Source organism: Equus caballus, chromosome 3, assembly GCF_041296265.1.
Source record: "Equus caballus isolate H_3958 breed thoroughbred chromosome 3, TB-T2T, whole genome shotgun sequence".
Taxonomy (NCBI): domain Eukaryota; kingdom Metazoa; phylum Chordata; class Mammalia; order Perissodactyla; family Equidae; genus Equus; species Equus caballus.
The window spans coordinates 120,198,080-120,211,201 of NC_091686.1; the positions used below are offsets into that span (position 1 = coordinate 120,198,080).

Sequence of the window (13,122 nt, forward strand, 5' to 3'; positions counted from 1 at the left end):
CAGAGAGACTGACCCACGTTCGAGACTGGTTCTGTCTCTCTCTGACTCTGGCCTTGGGCAAGCTATGACACCCCTGTGTGCCTCAGTTTCTCCATCTGTAAAATGAGGACAGCAGCCCCCACTCGGGAGGGTCCTTGTGAGGATGAAGTGGGAGAAGGGAGCAAGCCAGGAGGATAGGAGGGCTTGCACGGTGCCCACCCACAGTGGTCACCGGTGAGTGTCTGCCAAAAGGCCAGGCCGAGCCTCTGACCTACAGAGTGGACACCAGCTGGGACTTTGGCCAGATGTCCTTTTTGGTCAAATGTTGGTTTCTACCCGGGTGACCCAGGGCCTCTGGCGTGAGTCCCTTCCCAAGCCCCTCAGGTAGAGCTGGCCTGGGCTCCGAGCATCACGGACTCTCCCAGGTGGGCGTGACAAAGCCTCTAACACCTCCCATCCCTCAGGTATCACGTCGGAGAACGAGCAGGAGGTGAAGCAGCTCTCCTCCGAGACAGACCTGGAGCGGGCTGTGCGCAAGGCGGCCCTGGTCATGTACTGGAAGCTCAACCCCAAGAAGAAGAAGCAGGTGGCTGTGTCAGAGCTGCTAGAGAACGTGGATCAGGTCAACGAGCACGGTACGCGAACCTTCCCGTGGGGCCGACCGTCCTGTGGGGACCTCATGGGCTTTTCTGTTGTGATTCTCGGGGCTTCCCTCTGGGAGCCCTGTGGGGACTCTGGAAGCCTAACTGGGGTCCCCAGGGACCTTCTTGTGGGGATCCCATGGGTCTCTATAAGGTGGAAGGTCTTTCCTTGGGGGATCTGGGCATCCCCCTGTTGTTGGGGTCCCCTTCCTAAGCCATACCCTCAGCTCCGGGTTCAGTCCGTGGGCTGGGCGCCCAGCAGCCCTTCTGCTTTGGTTTCACCTTCACTTGCTCTACCCCTTGGGATTCCCTCTCCCTCCTGCTGAGACTTTGTTGTTTTAAGGGTGTCTCACTGCTCCTGAGGGGACGGAGAGTCGGGGGGTGGTGACAGATGCAGGCAGGACCTTGGTCCCCGAGGCTCCAGGGGCACCAGCCTGCTGTGGCTCCTGGGCCTCCCCCAGCCTCCTTCTAACCTGGCTTTCCCTAACAGCACAGGCAGCGAGCTGGAAGGACAAACTGGGCAGAAGGGCAGGCATCCCCGCCTGGGTAGCCTCTCCATCTCTGGGGGCCCACCTGACTCTTCCTCCCCATTACTGTGAGGAGCAGCTGCCTCCAGCTATTCAGTGATGAATTTTTGCCCGGGGCTCCCCCCGCCGTCTCCTGCCTTCAAGGGCGGATCAGGGCTGGGGGACCATCTGCCAATGCATCAGAGACAGACACTTCTGTCCCTTCTCCTGGGGTCTTGGGGGCAGGACTCCTGTCTGACTTAACCCCTGGGACTCGCCTGCTCTCCTGGCTGGGGTAGGAGGCCGGGTGCTGGGGACAAGCAGAGGCGGCCATGCAGCCTGGGGCTTGGGTGGCAGCACCCCCCACCAAGAGGCATACTTGATGTGACAGGATTGGGGCATCCCGTGTAGAGCCCCAGAGACCCCTCAGTGCTACAGCCAGGCCTCTCCTGCTGCACCCCCCACTGAGCCAGTTCCAGCCCACTCAGGATGCCGTGGCCCTCGACTGCTGGTGACCTGCCCCTGCAAGGGCACGCCTTGGTGCCTGGCCTGCGGGAGGAGCTCGGCGAATGCTTGCTGGAGTGGGGGCGCAGTGGATGGGCGTGTTGATAGGAAGGCACAGCCTTTCTCTCCTGGTGCAGGGTTTGTTCACTGAACAGGCGCGTGTGGAGCCCCTTCCAGCACCAGGCCTGGGGCTACAGGGGCAAGCCTGGCCTTGGCCCTGGGATGCTCAGTCTGTTTCAGGGGAAAATCACACCAAGGGACAATGCCAGTAAAGGTGTCTGGAGACAGGTTATGCTGAGCAGAGAGCACTCTGTGTCCAGTACTCTGATTGCCTCCACAGAGGGGCAGGCTCTGCCCAGTGGGGTGGGAGTGCCCCTGGGGCAGTGGGTCACCCTAGGGGGTGGAAGCTGAGAGTTGGCTGCCCAGGCCAGTGGCCTTGCACTGGCCACCAAGGGCTGCGTGGAGGCCCCAGGCCCTGCAGTCCCTAGAGGTCAGGGATGCCCTAGGAGTGCACGGGCCGGTTGTGGGCGGGCCACGGGGCATGGGGGACAGGCAGCCTGCCTTGATTCTTGGTCTGCTCTGTCCCCTGCAGATGGAGGGGCACAGCCAGGCCCCGTCCCCAAGTCACTGCAGAAGCAGAGGCGGGTGCTGGAGCGCTTGGTCAGCAGCGAATGTGAGTACGGCAGTCAGTCCTGCACCTGTGACACTTTTGGCTGTGCTGTCCCTTCTACCACCCCGGGTACCACGTCTGCTCCTTCCTGCGGAGTCCAGGCCCAGCCCCCGGGCTCTCGGAGATGAGCTGGATTTTCAGTCCAGGCCGTTTGGAGCTGTCAGTTTGTGTCGATGTTCTGGGCACTGGGATCTGGACCTGCCCACTGGGAGCGCACTGGAGGGAAGGCAGACACAGGACAGAGAGGGCTGCAGGACGGAGAAATGTGGGTGTGTGTGCGCACTGGGGGTCCTGAGCGAGTCAGCAAGGGGAGGAGGGCGAGGCTGAGGGAAGGTGCACGGGGCGGAGGGGCCTGCATGAGCGACGGCCCGGAGGGGACCCTGCCTGCAGGAGCGCGAGGCTGGACCCCAGTGTGGGCTGTGGGAAGGTAGGGAGTGGAGAGCAGAGCGTGCGGCGGGAGGGCCTGGAGGCCTGGGGGCCCGCGGAGCTGGGGTCCCTTTGAGACATCCAGTTAGGAGAGGCCTTCGGGTCCACTGTGTGCAGCTGCCTGGCGTGTGGGGGCACTCTTGGTCTTAGTGTCCCGGCCGCATCCTGGAGGAGACACGCGGGTGGGAGGACCTGGGGACTGCTCAGCACTAGCACGAGGCGCGGTCTTTCCCCCAGCTCTGCCACCACTCTTAATGTGACCTCCCGCAGCTCTGGTTTTCCTCCCTGGGTCTCAGTTTCCCCTTCTGCACAGTGATGGTCAGATTAGAGGGCTGAAGGACCCCGCCAGTCCTAAGAGCTTCTGTGGCAGTGGGGGCATCATGCAGAGGGGGCACATGTCCCTTTCCCACTGGGCTGGGACGGATTTGTCAGGAAGTGTGATTGGCTCTCTGGTGACAAATGGAATTGTGATTCCGAGTGGCCCTCCCGAGGCCGTGGGCAGAAAGGGCTGCACGGCTGCGTTCTTGCTCCATTTGGGGAGGCAACCAGCGCATCTCACTGAGATGGAGAGGAACCTGTGACTAATAGAAACCCGAGGACCAGCGGCTTTTGAACAGTTTTGAGCCCAGAGGGGCCGGGTGTCTGAGTGTGTTTGGGGTGAAGTCCCCTGAGCAGCAGTGGACGAGGTCGCCAGTCCCTCCTGAAATAGGGTGCAGGCGGGAGTTCAGATCAGTGTCATGCCCAGGCCTGCTCCTCCTGGGGGGTTTTAGGATTAACCACGGCAGAACTTTCCTGTGGACCTCGTACCTGCCAGAAGGCCATTGGGCCAGATGGGAAAATCCCCTGCCCTGGGCTCTGACAGGCCAGGACCCAGGCCTCTGTGGCGTGTTGGAAAGTCCTGTCCACTGGGCAGCCCGGCCCTCTGCCTGCCGGCTCAGCCCTCCCTTCCAGTAAAGGCTCCCGGCCCCTCGCCCCTCACCCCCGAGGATATCGTCCCACTATTTGCCCTCCCCTCAGCGTCTCCTGTCTCCACAGGAACATTTTCAGCTGTCTGCAAACGTGTGCTTATTTCTCCCCTCAGAAAAAAGGATGAAACCCTCTCTGGACCCCACGTTCCCATCAGCCGTCCCAGTTTCTCTGCTCCCCTGTCCAGCGAAACTCCTAGAAAGGGGCATCTAGTCACCACCCCGAGCTCTCTCCCCTTATCATCCCACCGAAATGGCTCTCGTCCAGGTCATTATGACCCTGCTGCCGGGTCAGCTCCCCATCCTCATCCTGCAGCAGTGTGGACGGAGGGCCCCCCTTCCTCCTCCATCTCTCCCTCCGTCCACCCGCCAGGCCTGCCCTGCTGCTCTGGCCGCTCCTTCTGAGTGTCCTTACACAGTTGTCGTGTTGTGTCGCACAACCCTCTGGACGTGGGAGCCGCCCCCAACTCCCACTGTGTCCGTACTCACTGCCTCAGTGGTCGATCTCATGGTGTCAGATGTCATCCATGACCCCCAAACGTGCAGCCCCCACCAGGCCACTCAGCCCTGTGCGTTGAGCCTCCACGCCACATCTTCTCCCCTGGTCGTCTCATGGTCAGCTCAGACCTCATGTGGCCACCCCACCACTGCCGCCAGCACAGCCCTACCAGGCCACCCCCTCTCTCATGGCCACCACATCCTCCATGCCCTCCTTGACTGCCCTCTTTCTTGCACACCCACACCTGCTGTTGGGAGAGCCCATCAGCTCTCCGTGTTGCTCCCTCCACGGCCGTTATCCGGATCTGGTCCCATCACCTGCTCCTGGGGGTACCGCCGCACTCCTGATGGTCGCCTCTCCTCTCTGTCCCTGGTGTAGGCCGTCCTTCCTGCTCGCCTGCTCGCAGGTCTCCGTGGCTCTCCCTTGCCCTTAGAGTGAATCCAGAGGCCGTGGCCTGACAGTCTGTGCTACACCCTTGTCCCACAGTTTCTTCTCGGCAGCAGCTGCGGGCCCCTTTCATCCGGGTCAGGTCACAGTTTCCCATCGCAGCTCTCCTGAGTGCCCTCTCTCAGGCAGAAGCTGGCATCCTTCCAGCCCCCCCAGCTCCCGTTTCCTCCTCGTCCCGCCCAGGATTACTGAGCGCCCCCTTTTCTGCCCTGCCCTCTCCTGGCTCAGTGCGTTCAGACACTGCTTGTCTCTGTCGTTATTGCTGGTGTTTGCTGTCTTCCCTGATCAGCTCATTCTTGGGCCTCCATCACCCAGAATGCAGCCCCCACAGGAGGCCTCAGAAATGCCCGTGAACAGCGACATGGCAGGGCCAGCCTGCATCCAGTAGCCTGTTCATGGTCATGGTGGCTCATGTTAGTGCTGTCCCTGCTTTGCTGCCGCCCGGAGGGGAGCTGCCAATGTGGATACAGCCCCTGGCCAGCGGCCAGCGTGGTTCAGCATGACTGCCCCACTAGATGGGGAGCCCAGATCGGGCACACGCGGGCTGTTTGTGCACCACCCCAAGCATTTCCTGGTGCCTGGGGAAGTGCCCGCAGCATGCTGGGCCCTCACTGGATGTGCGGTGAGCGGAGGGGACAGCAGGTGTCTGTGCTGCAGGGCAGCTGCCCGGTGCTGTGAGAAGCCACGGCTGAGGGAGAGGTGGTGTCCAGGGCCGGTCGTGAAGGTGGCTGAAGGGCTGGCATCTGAGCTGGGCTGGAAGAGACCGGGAGCAGGGACACTTCCAGCAGGACCAGCCTGTCACCAAGGCAAGGAGGGGGATGGAGGCCGGCACACAGCAGCCCCAGCACCTGGGTCCTTGCCTGTCCGTCCAGGACAGAGAGGGGCTTGCAGCCCGCTCACCCAGCCCTCCAGGCTGGCCCGAGCCACTGGCCCTGCCTCGCCCGTCCACGCGGGGTGACCATGTGCTTGCAGTGGGGGTGGACGCAGAGCCTTCTTTTGTGCTTTAGCCAAGAACTCCATCGCTCTGGATGACTTCGTGGAGATCACCAAGAAGTACGCCAAGGGCATCATCCCCACCACCCTGTTCCTGCAGGACGACGATGACGACGAGCTGGCAGGGAAGAGCCCCGAGGACCTGCCGCTGCGCCTGAAGGTGAGCAGGGCCATGGCCCACAGCCCTCCTGACCCTGCGCCCCTGGCGCTTCCCAGGAAACTGTCGTGGGAGGTCGTTGCCCTGCATGGGGTCTCTGGGACTGCAGCTTGTCTCTGGGAGGCCCATTCTGCAGGGACGCCCCTGTAACCACAGCAGGGCATGTCCCCGTGGAGGGAGGCCTCTTGCACTCGGGCTCTGAAGCCAAGGGTGCAGTCGGGCTGTGTGCTCGGGAGACAGATGGGCAGGCCCTCCTGTGCCTCTGTCTGTGGGGCGCCATGTGGAGAGCAGGGTGCCGCGTACTGGGTCCCCCTCTCATTTAACCATGGTTCTTTTGAAAAATCACCCGTTTAGGGCACAGAGTCGAGGTCACTTCTTGATGTGGCCTTCTCCAGAAAACGAAATGCTAGCGTTGGGGAGACAGGGTCCTGCCGTTTTGCCGTCTGTCCCGTCTGTGTGGCTCGGAGCGAGGCGGCCACGGGGAGGGGAGGGTGGCATGGCGAGGAGGTGACCGTGGTGTGTTCCTGCTGCTGCTGGCCGGCGAGCAGCAGCAGGTGGGAATGAGCAAGGGGCGCAGAGACAAGTGCGAAGCTGGGGTGGGCGGCTGTGCCCTGGGCAACAGCTTCTGCCCTTGGCCGTGCAGTGAGACATGCTGTGCAGACATGACGCGGCCATGCACCCTCTCATGGACCTACTCACAGTCCAGGGCACAGGGTCAGTGAGCTGTGTCCACGTCTTACTTTGCAGAGAACACCAGGGTTTCCAGAAGTTTGGCCACCTGACCTGGACAGGTCCGTCATGTGGCCCCCAGGGCCAAGGCCAGCACAAGGGGCCTGCGGGCATTGTCACAGAGCCCAGGTGCTCCTCAGCCAGGAGCCCCCCTCGGTTCTGGGTGTTTGCAGCTGACTGGGGGTGTGTTTGAGCCCCCATCAGCCACCAGCGGGGGGTGGGGGGACAGGAGTCTACTGAAGAGTCCCCGTGAGGGAGACAGCTCCACATGAGCACTGTGCCAGGAGCCCGGGTGCAGAGACTGAGGCCAGGCCACCTGCGGGTGGGGAGGCAGATGGAATAGTACTGCGGGGCTGCCGCAGGGGGCTGAGTGAGCGCCCGGGGAGCGCCAGTGTGGTGGGACACCGTGATGAAAGCCTCGGCTCCGCTAAGGACCACTGGTGCGGAAAGTCCCCAGGGAGGCAGGCCTGGGCTCCACGCTCACAGTGCGTGATTTTGCTTAGTAATGCGGGAGAGGGAGGGTGGGCACGTGCCCTGGTTCTTGGCAAATTGGAGGCGCTCCCCAGATGCCAGTGAAGGTCAGAGGTGACAGAAGGGGACCCTGGGCAGGCGGCCTGGCCCAGCGTCTCTGCAGGCAGTGCCTCCTTTCAGACGCGGCCTGCTTAGGGGCGGTCAGCTCAGTGCTGTGGAACATCCGAAAGTCCTTTTTGGGAAAGAGATTTAAACTATTCTGACAGGAAACAAACAAGGCTCTGTGTTTCATTTTAGTTTTTGAAACTGTCAAAGCTTTACAGTTTGTCTTGTTAAAAGGCTTTTGCAAAAGAAAGAGAATGACTCATAGCCCCTCCTGAACCTAAAAGCCGTTCCAGCTCCCAGCAGCCTCTCGGAGAGCAGAGGAGGGACGCGCGCCTGGGGGGCCTTCCACCCCAAGTGAAAGTGACGGACTCTTCGTGAGCTCACCTGACCCCACAAGGCCGTTCCAGACTCCGAACACTTCTCTTCTCTAGCCTTTCATGACAAATGAAGCCCTCTTAAAAATAAATTTCATAGGGGCTGGCCCTGTGGCTTAAGTGGTTAAGTTTGCATGCTCCACTTTGGCGGCCTGGTGTTCGTGGGTTCAGGTCCTGGGCACGGACCTACACACCACTCATCAATCCATGCTGTGGCAGCATCCCACATACAAAATAGAGGAGGATGGGCACAGATGTTAGTTAGCTCAGGGACAATCTTCCTCACCAAAAAAAAAATAATAATAAATAAATAAATAAGTACATTTAGTAATATTTTAAAATCCTAATGTTTTTTACCTTAAATTACTAGCAAGCCCAACATGTGAACGTTTTCACTCATGTCAGTGGGACAGCTGGTGGTCTCAAGCCTGGCCAGAACCCCTTACTGGCCTTTCATGGAGCTGACTTCTTACTCATTTTTTTCTTAATTTCCTTTTTTTTGCCTGCTCAAAGAAGAGTTTGTTTTAATTTGTTTGGACTTTCTCTCCAGAAAAGGTTTTCAGTCTTGCAGTTTGGCGAGGCCCCAAGAAGTAGAACCTGGGTGGAAACTGCAGGGGGCAGAGTTGGGACCCTAAAAGAGGAGACTGCGTGGTCATAGTGGCCCAGGAGCCTCAGTGTGTGGCAGATGCTGGACTCCATTCACATCATGTTCTGGAAGCTTCATGGTCTTTTAAAGGTCCTCTCAATCATGTGGTTCTGTTGCTTTACGGGCGGAAGAAAAAGGGCCAGTGGTTTTGAGCATTAGGACAGCATTTCAGATTAATTATAAGGGGCCAGCTACTCAGGCATCTCCAGGCCAGCTCTCCAAGGCCGCTTGGTGCTGGTTTTGCACCGAGAGGATGATGGTGAGCAGTAGTGGTTCTGGGGGCACCTCAGTCTGTCCACCTCTGCAGGAATTAGCTGAGCGGGCCGCGGCAGACACACCTGTGGACTCCTTCCGAGGCCACTGATTTCAGCCGGCTGGTCCTGCTCTGTGCCCAAGGGCCCTCCCAGAGGAGGCCTGGAGCAAGTTCCTTTTCACAGATCCTCTCTGGCAAGCTGGCCGCCAGCTGGCTTACTCGTTTGTTCATTTTCTTGTTTGTCATAATGCAGAGATTAAGTGGCCCGTGGCAGACATGTGAGGAATGCAGCTCTTCCTACACACGTGTGCGCATGTATAGACGTGGGTGCACATACTCCTTAAACATTTCAGTTCCTTTATCAGCCCATCCCTCTCATCTCTGGAAAACTCAATCTGTCAGTTGCTTCCAGGCATGCCAATCATCTTGAGTGGACAGCCAAGGCTCTTGGGCAGATGGTGGCCCCATCCCACGGTTGTCGCTCAGTTATGCTCACCCAGGATCCCTCCCCCTCCTTGGCCAGTCTTGTCTGCGCCCCTCCGAGAGAGCCTGTCCTGAGGGCGTGGCGAGGCTGGTGCCGCCCACTTCGCCTGGGCACTGAGGGCTGGCTCCATCACAGCCCTCGCATGGGTTCTGGGCGTGAAGCTAGGCTTTCCTGCCCCCACACTTGGGCAGTTGCTCTGAGGACCCTCTCTCATGTGGTCTGGAACTTGCTACACTGTGCGAGGACTGGCCCCTCCAGCCTCTCTCGTCTCCCCCGAGCCCCGGCACGGCTGAAGCCCTCTGAGTTCACCAAGTCCTGGCAGGAGGTGGGGGACTGCCCTGGATGACAGAGTCCCCGCCCCCTCCCCAGGCTGCTCCTCAACTCGCCTCCCGCAGCCCTTCATTCACGTTTGCGCTGTAAAGGCCAAGGGTTACTTGTGCCCTTTGCATTGGGTGCAGCCTGGGGCAGTGGGACCCACGGCAGGGAGGGGGCTGCCTTTGAACGTGGCCACGTAGGATTGTGTCTGTTCTGAGCAGTGTGGTGTGTGTGCGCGCACGTGTGCTTGGGGGTGGATGGTGGCAGGCAGCTGGTTCTCAGGGTCTCCTCCCACTAGCAAGGCATCTCCTCTGGCCCGTCACACTGGAATCATCTCGGCAGAGGCGTGCCGAGCCGCTGCTTTTCACACGTGTACCACACTCCCTGGAGTCCCTACTCCCACTGCCACTCCCGGGACTGGCATATCTGCCAGCTCTCCAGAGCCCAGTGGGCTTGTAGAGTAAGGGTTCCTCTCCCCCTTCATGGATGGGGAACCGAGGCTCAGGAGGTGACATCCTTGCTGCAGGGCAGCCTAGCTCCCACACCAACAGCCCAGGGTTCTGTCATCTCTACCAGCGGGAGGGCAGAGTGGAGCCGGGTGGATTCCTCCAGGGGCTTGAGGGCTTGCAAGGGGTGCTAGCACGCGGGAGCCTGGAAACCTGGCAGAAAGCTGGGAGTCGGGGACAGGCTCCAGGGGCCCAGAAGAGGGGGCGCCAGGACCTGCAGGATTGGGTGGAATCAACGGAAGGCTGGAAGCATGGAGAGGATGTCACCACATAGAGAGGGTGTTCCACGTGCAAGGATCCGCTCGGACAAAAGGCCCAGTGGTGAGAAAACGGCAGGAGTGAGTTGTCACTGCGCCCAGAGCTAGGGTCGTTGACAGGGAGTGCTGAGATGACAGCTTGTAGGGCTCCTGTCCTGGCGTGTTTCCCATGCCCGTCTTCATCTCCACCCCCAGGTGGTGAAGTACCCCTTGCACGCCATCATGGAAATCAAAGAGTACCTGATCGACGTGGCCTCCCGTGCGGGCATGCACTGGCTGTCCACCATCGTGCCCACCCACCACATCAACGCCCTCATCTTCTTCTTCATCATCAGCAACCTGACCGTTGACTTCTTTGCCTTCTTCGTCCCCCTGGTCATCTTCTACCTGTCCTTTGTCTCCATGGTGATCTGCACCCTCAAGGTTTTCCAGGATGGCAAGGCCTGGGAGAGCTTCCGCACCCTCACGGGCCTGCTGCTGCGCTTCGAGCCCAACCTGGACGTGGAGCAGGCTGAGGTGAACTTCGGCTGGAACCACCTGGAGCCCTACGTCCACTTCCTGCTCTCCGTCGTCTTCGTCATCTTCTCCTTCCCCATCGCCAGCAAGGACTGCATCCCCTGCTCAGAGCTGGCCATCGTGTCCATCTTCTTCACCATCACCAGCTACCTGAGCCTGAGCACCTGTGCCGAGCCCTACACCAGGAGGGCCCTGCTGACCGAGGTGGCCGCCGGCCTGCTCTCCCTCCTGCCCACGGTGCCCTTGGACTGGCGCTGCCTGAAGCTCCTGGGTCAGCCCTTCGTCAGTGTGCCCCTCGGCCACTTCGCTGTCCTGCATGTCAGCATCCCCTGCCTGCTCTACGTCTACCTGCTATACCTGTTCTTCCGCATGGCCCGGCTGAGGCGCTTCAAGGGCACCTACTGCTACCTGGTTCCCTACCTGGTCTGCTTCATGTGGTGCGAGCTCTCCGTGGTCGTCCTGCTCGAGTCCACCGGCCTGGGGCTGGTCCGCGCCTCCATCGGCTATTTCCTCTTCCTCTTCGCTCTCCCGATCCTGGTGGCTGGCCTGGCCCTGATGGGCGTGGTGCAGTTCGCCCGCTGGTTTGTGTCCCTGGAGCTCACCAAGATCGTGGTCACCATGGTGGTCTGCAGTATCCCCCTGCTGTTGCGCTGGTGGACCAAGGCCAACTTGTCGGTGGTGGGGATGGTCAAGTCGCTGACGCGCAGCTCGCTCGTCAAGCTCATCCTGGTGTGGATCACGGCCGTCGTGCTCTTCTGCTGGTTCTACGTGTGCCGGTCAGAGGGCATGACCGTCTACAACTCCACGCTCAGCTGGCAGCAGTACGGCTTCCTGTGTGGGCCGCGCGCCTGGAAGGAGACCAACATGGCGCGCACCCAGATCCTGTGCAGCCACCTGGAGGGCCACAGGGTCACATGGACGGGCCGCTTCAAGTACGTCCGGGTGACGGATATCGACAACAGCGCCGAGTCGGCCATCAACATGCTCCCGTTCTTCATCGGCGACTGGATGCGCTGCCTGTACGGCGAGCCCTACCCCTCCTGCAGCCCCGGCAACGCCTCCACGGCCGAGGAGGAGCTCTGCCGCCTCCGGCTCCTGGCCAAGCACCCCTGCCACATGAAGAAGTTCGACCGCTACAAGTTCGAGATCACCGTGGGCATGCCATACAGAGGCGCCAATGGCAGCCGCAGCCCGGAGGAGGACGACGTCACCAAGGACATCGTGCTGCGGGCCAGCAGCGAGTTCAAGAACGTGCTGCTCAACCTGCGCCAGGGCAGCCTCATCGAGTTCAGCACCATTCTCGAGGGCCGCCTGGGCAGCAAGTGGCCCGTCTTCGAGCTCAAGGCCATCAGCTGCCTCAACTGCATGGCCGAGCTCTCGCCGGCCAGGCGGCACGTGAAGATCGAGCACGACTGGCGCAGCACGGTGCACAGTGCCGTCAAGTTTGCCTTCGACTTCTTCTTCTTCCCCTTCCTGTCGGCAGTGTGATCGCAGCCCTGCTGAGGGGCCTTTCCCTCGTGTGGCCACCCAGCCAGACGGCACAGTACTAACACTAAGTGTGCATGCGTGTGTGTGCTCCATTTGCAAATGCCGAGCTCTGGAGGCCTCTGTGTGCGTGTGGTCTGCTCACACTTCTGTGAGTGGCCTGCTTTAACTCTGTCTCCTTTGGATGCCAGCAGGGCTGGAAATTGCATGCACGGTCTTGACCCACAATCCCGACCTTTAGAGTGGGCTGGCATGCCAGGCTAGACTGGGATTCCTGTGTCCTGAAAAGCACTTTACAGATGGTGTCCTCCCTTCTCCCCCCACCTCCCAGCACCCATGGCCCCTTATTTACTTTGTGTTGGATTTGTTTTTTAAAGAACCAAATGCGTTGCTTTGTAAACTCCGTGACAGCTCTTCTTATTTATTTGGTGGCTGCTAAGCCTTGACAGCTGTTTGCCGATCCTGGGGGCTGCGCAAGGCTGCCTGAGCTCTGTCATGTGGTCAGGGCCCTGCCGGATTCCATCCATTGGGGCCAGAGAAGCGGCAGCCCCGGCACAGCATGCCCATGCTGAGCTCTGGGTCTGTAGCCCACCTCTTGGCTCTCCTATCCAGTGGAGAGCCAGAGGGGAGTTTCTGAGGGTCTTGCCAGAATCCACCGGGACCGGGAAATATTAAGACCCCAGGGCATCCCTTCCCTCTCCTTAGAAAACTTGGCCGAGTTCTGTCCCGGAGCGGAAAACCAAGGTCCTAAAGCAGCCGAAATAAAACCTTTGATGCAATTACTGTCCTTTTCCTCTTTCCTTTATTTAAAAGTCTCTTCTACATGCATGAGAATCAGCAGGTGTCTACACTTGCTCTGAACTAGACCCAGGTGCGGTGTGAGTTGCAAAGAGCAGAACTGCCCTTCTCGGGAGCTGACAGCCCACCTGCCAGTGAGCAGACCCTGGCACCACCTCCAGGCCGGGGCCCCCCAGGGCCGGCTGCGACCACCCGGTGTCCACTCAGCTCTCCCTGGGTGAGAAGCCGCGTGGTCACAGTTATTTGTGCACCTTGCGTCACTGATGCAGCAGCGCATAGTGGGCCTTCATGCTTGGTAGCTGCCCCCGTTCGGCCATGTGCTTGTGAAACCATATCCCATGTTCAGTGGCAGACGATGGTACTTCCATAGAATTAGAATGAGAACTTGAGCCATTT

The 13,122-nt window shown here is 60.1% G+C and overlaps 1 protein-coding gene across 2 annotated transcripts in view; it reads left to right on the top strand.

Moving 5' to 3' along the window:
* Positions 1-12,711, top strand: part of WFS1 (wolframin ER transmembrane glycoprotein) — a 31,904-nt gene extending 19,193 nt beyond the window's left edge. For both annotated transcript variants that reach the window (XM_023638384.2, XM_023638386.2), the window contains exons 5-8: positions 444-614; positions 2,223-2,303; positions 5,645-5,790; positions 10,123-12,711. In XM_023638384.2, coding sequence (XP_023494152.2) covers positions 444-614; positions 2,223-2,303; positions 5,645-5,790; positions 10,123-11,931 — 2,207 coding nt within the window. In that variant the 3' untranslated portion in view covers positions 11,932-12,711. The remainder of the gene's footprint in view (positions 1-443; positions 615-2,222; positions 2,304-5,644; positions 5,791-10,122) is intronic.
* The last annotated feature ends 411 nt before the right edge of the window (positions 12,712-13,122 follow it).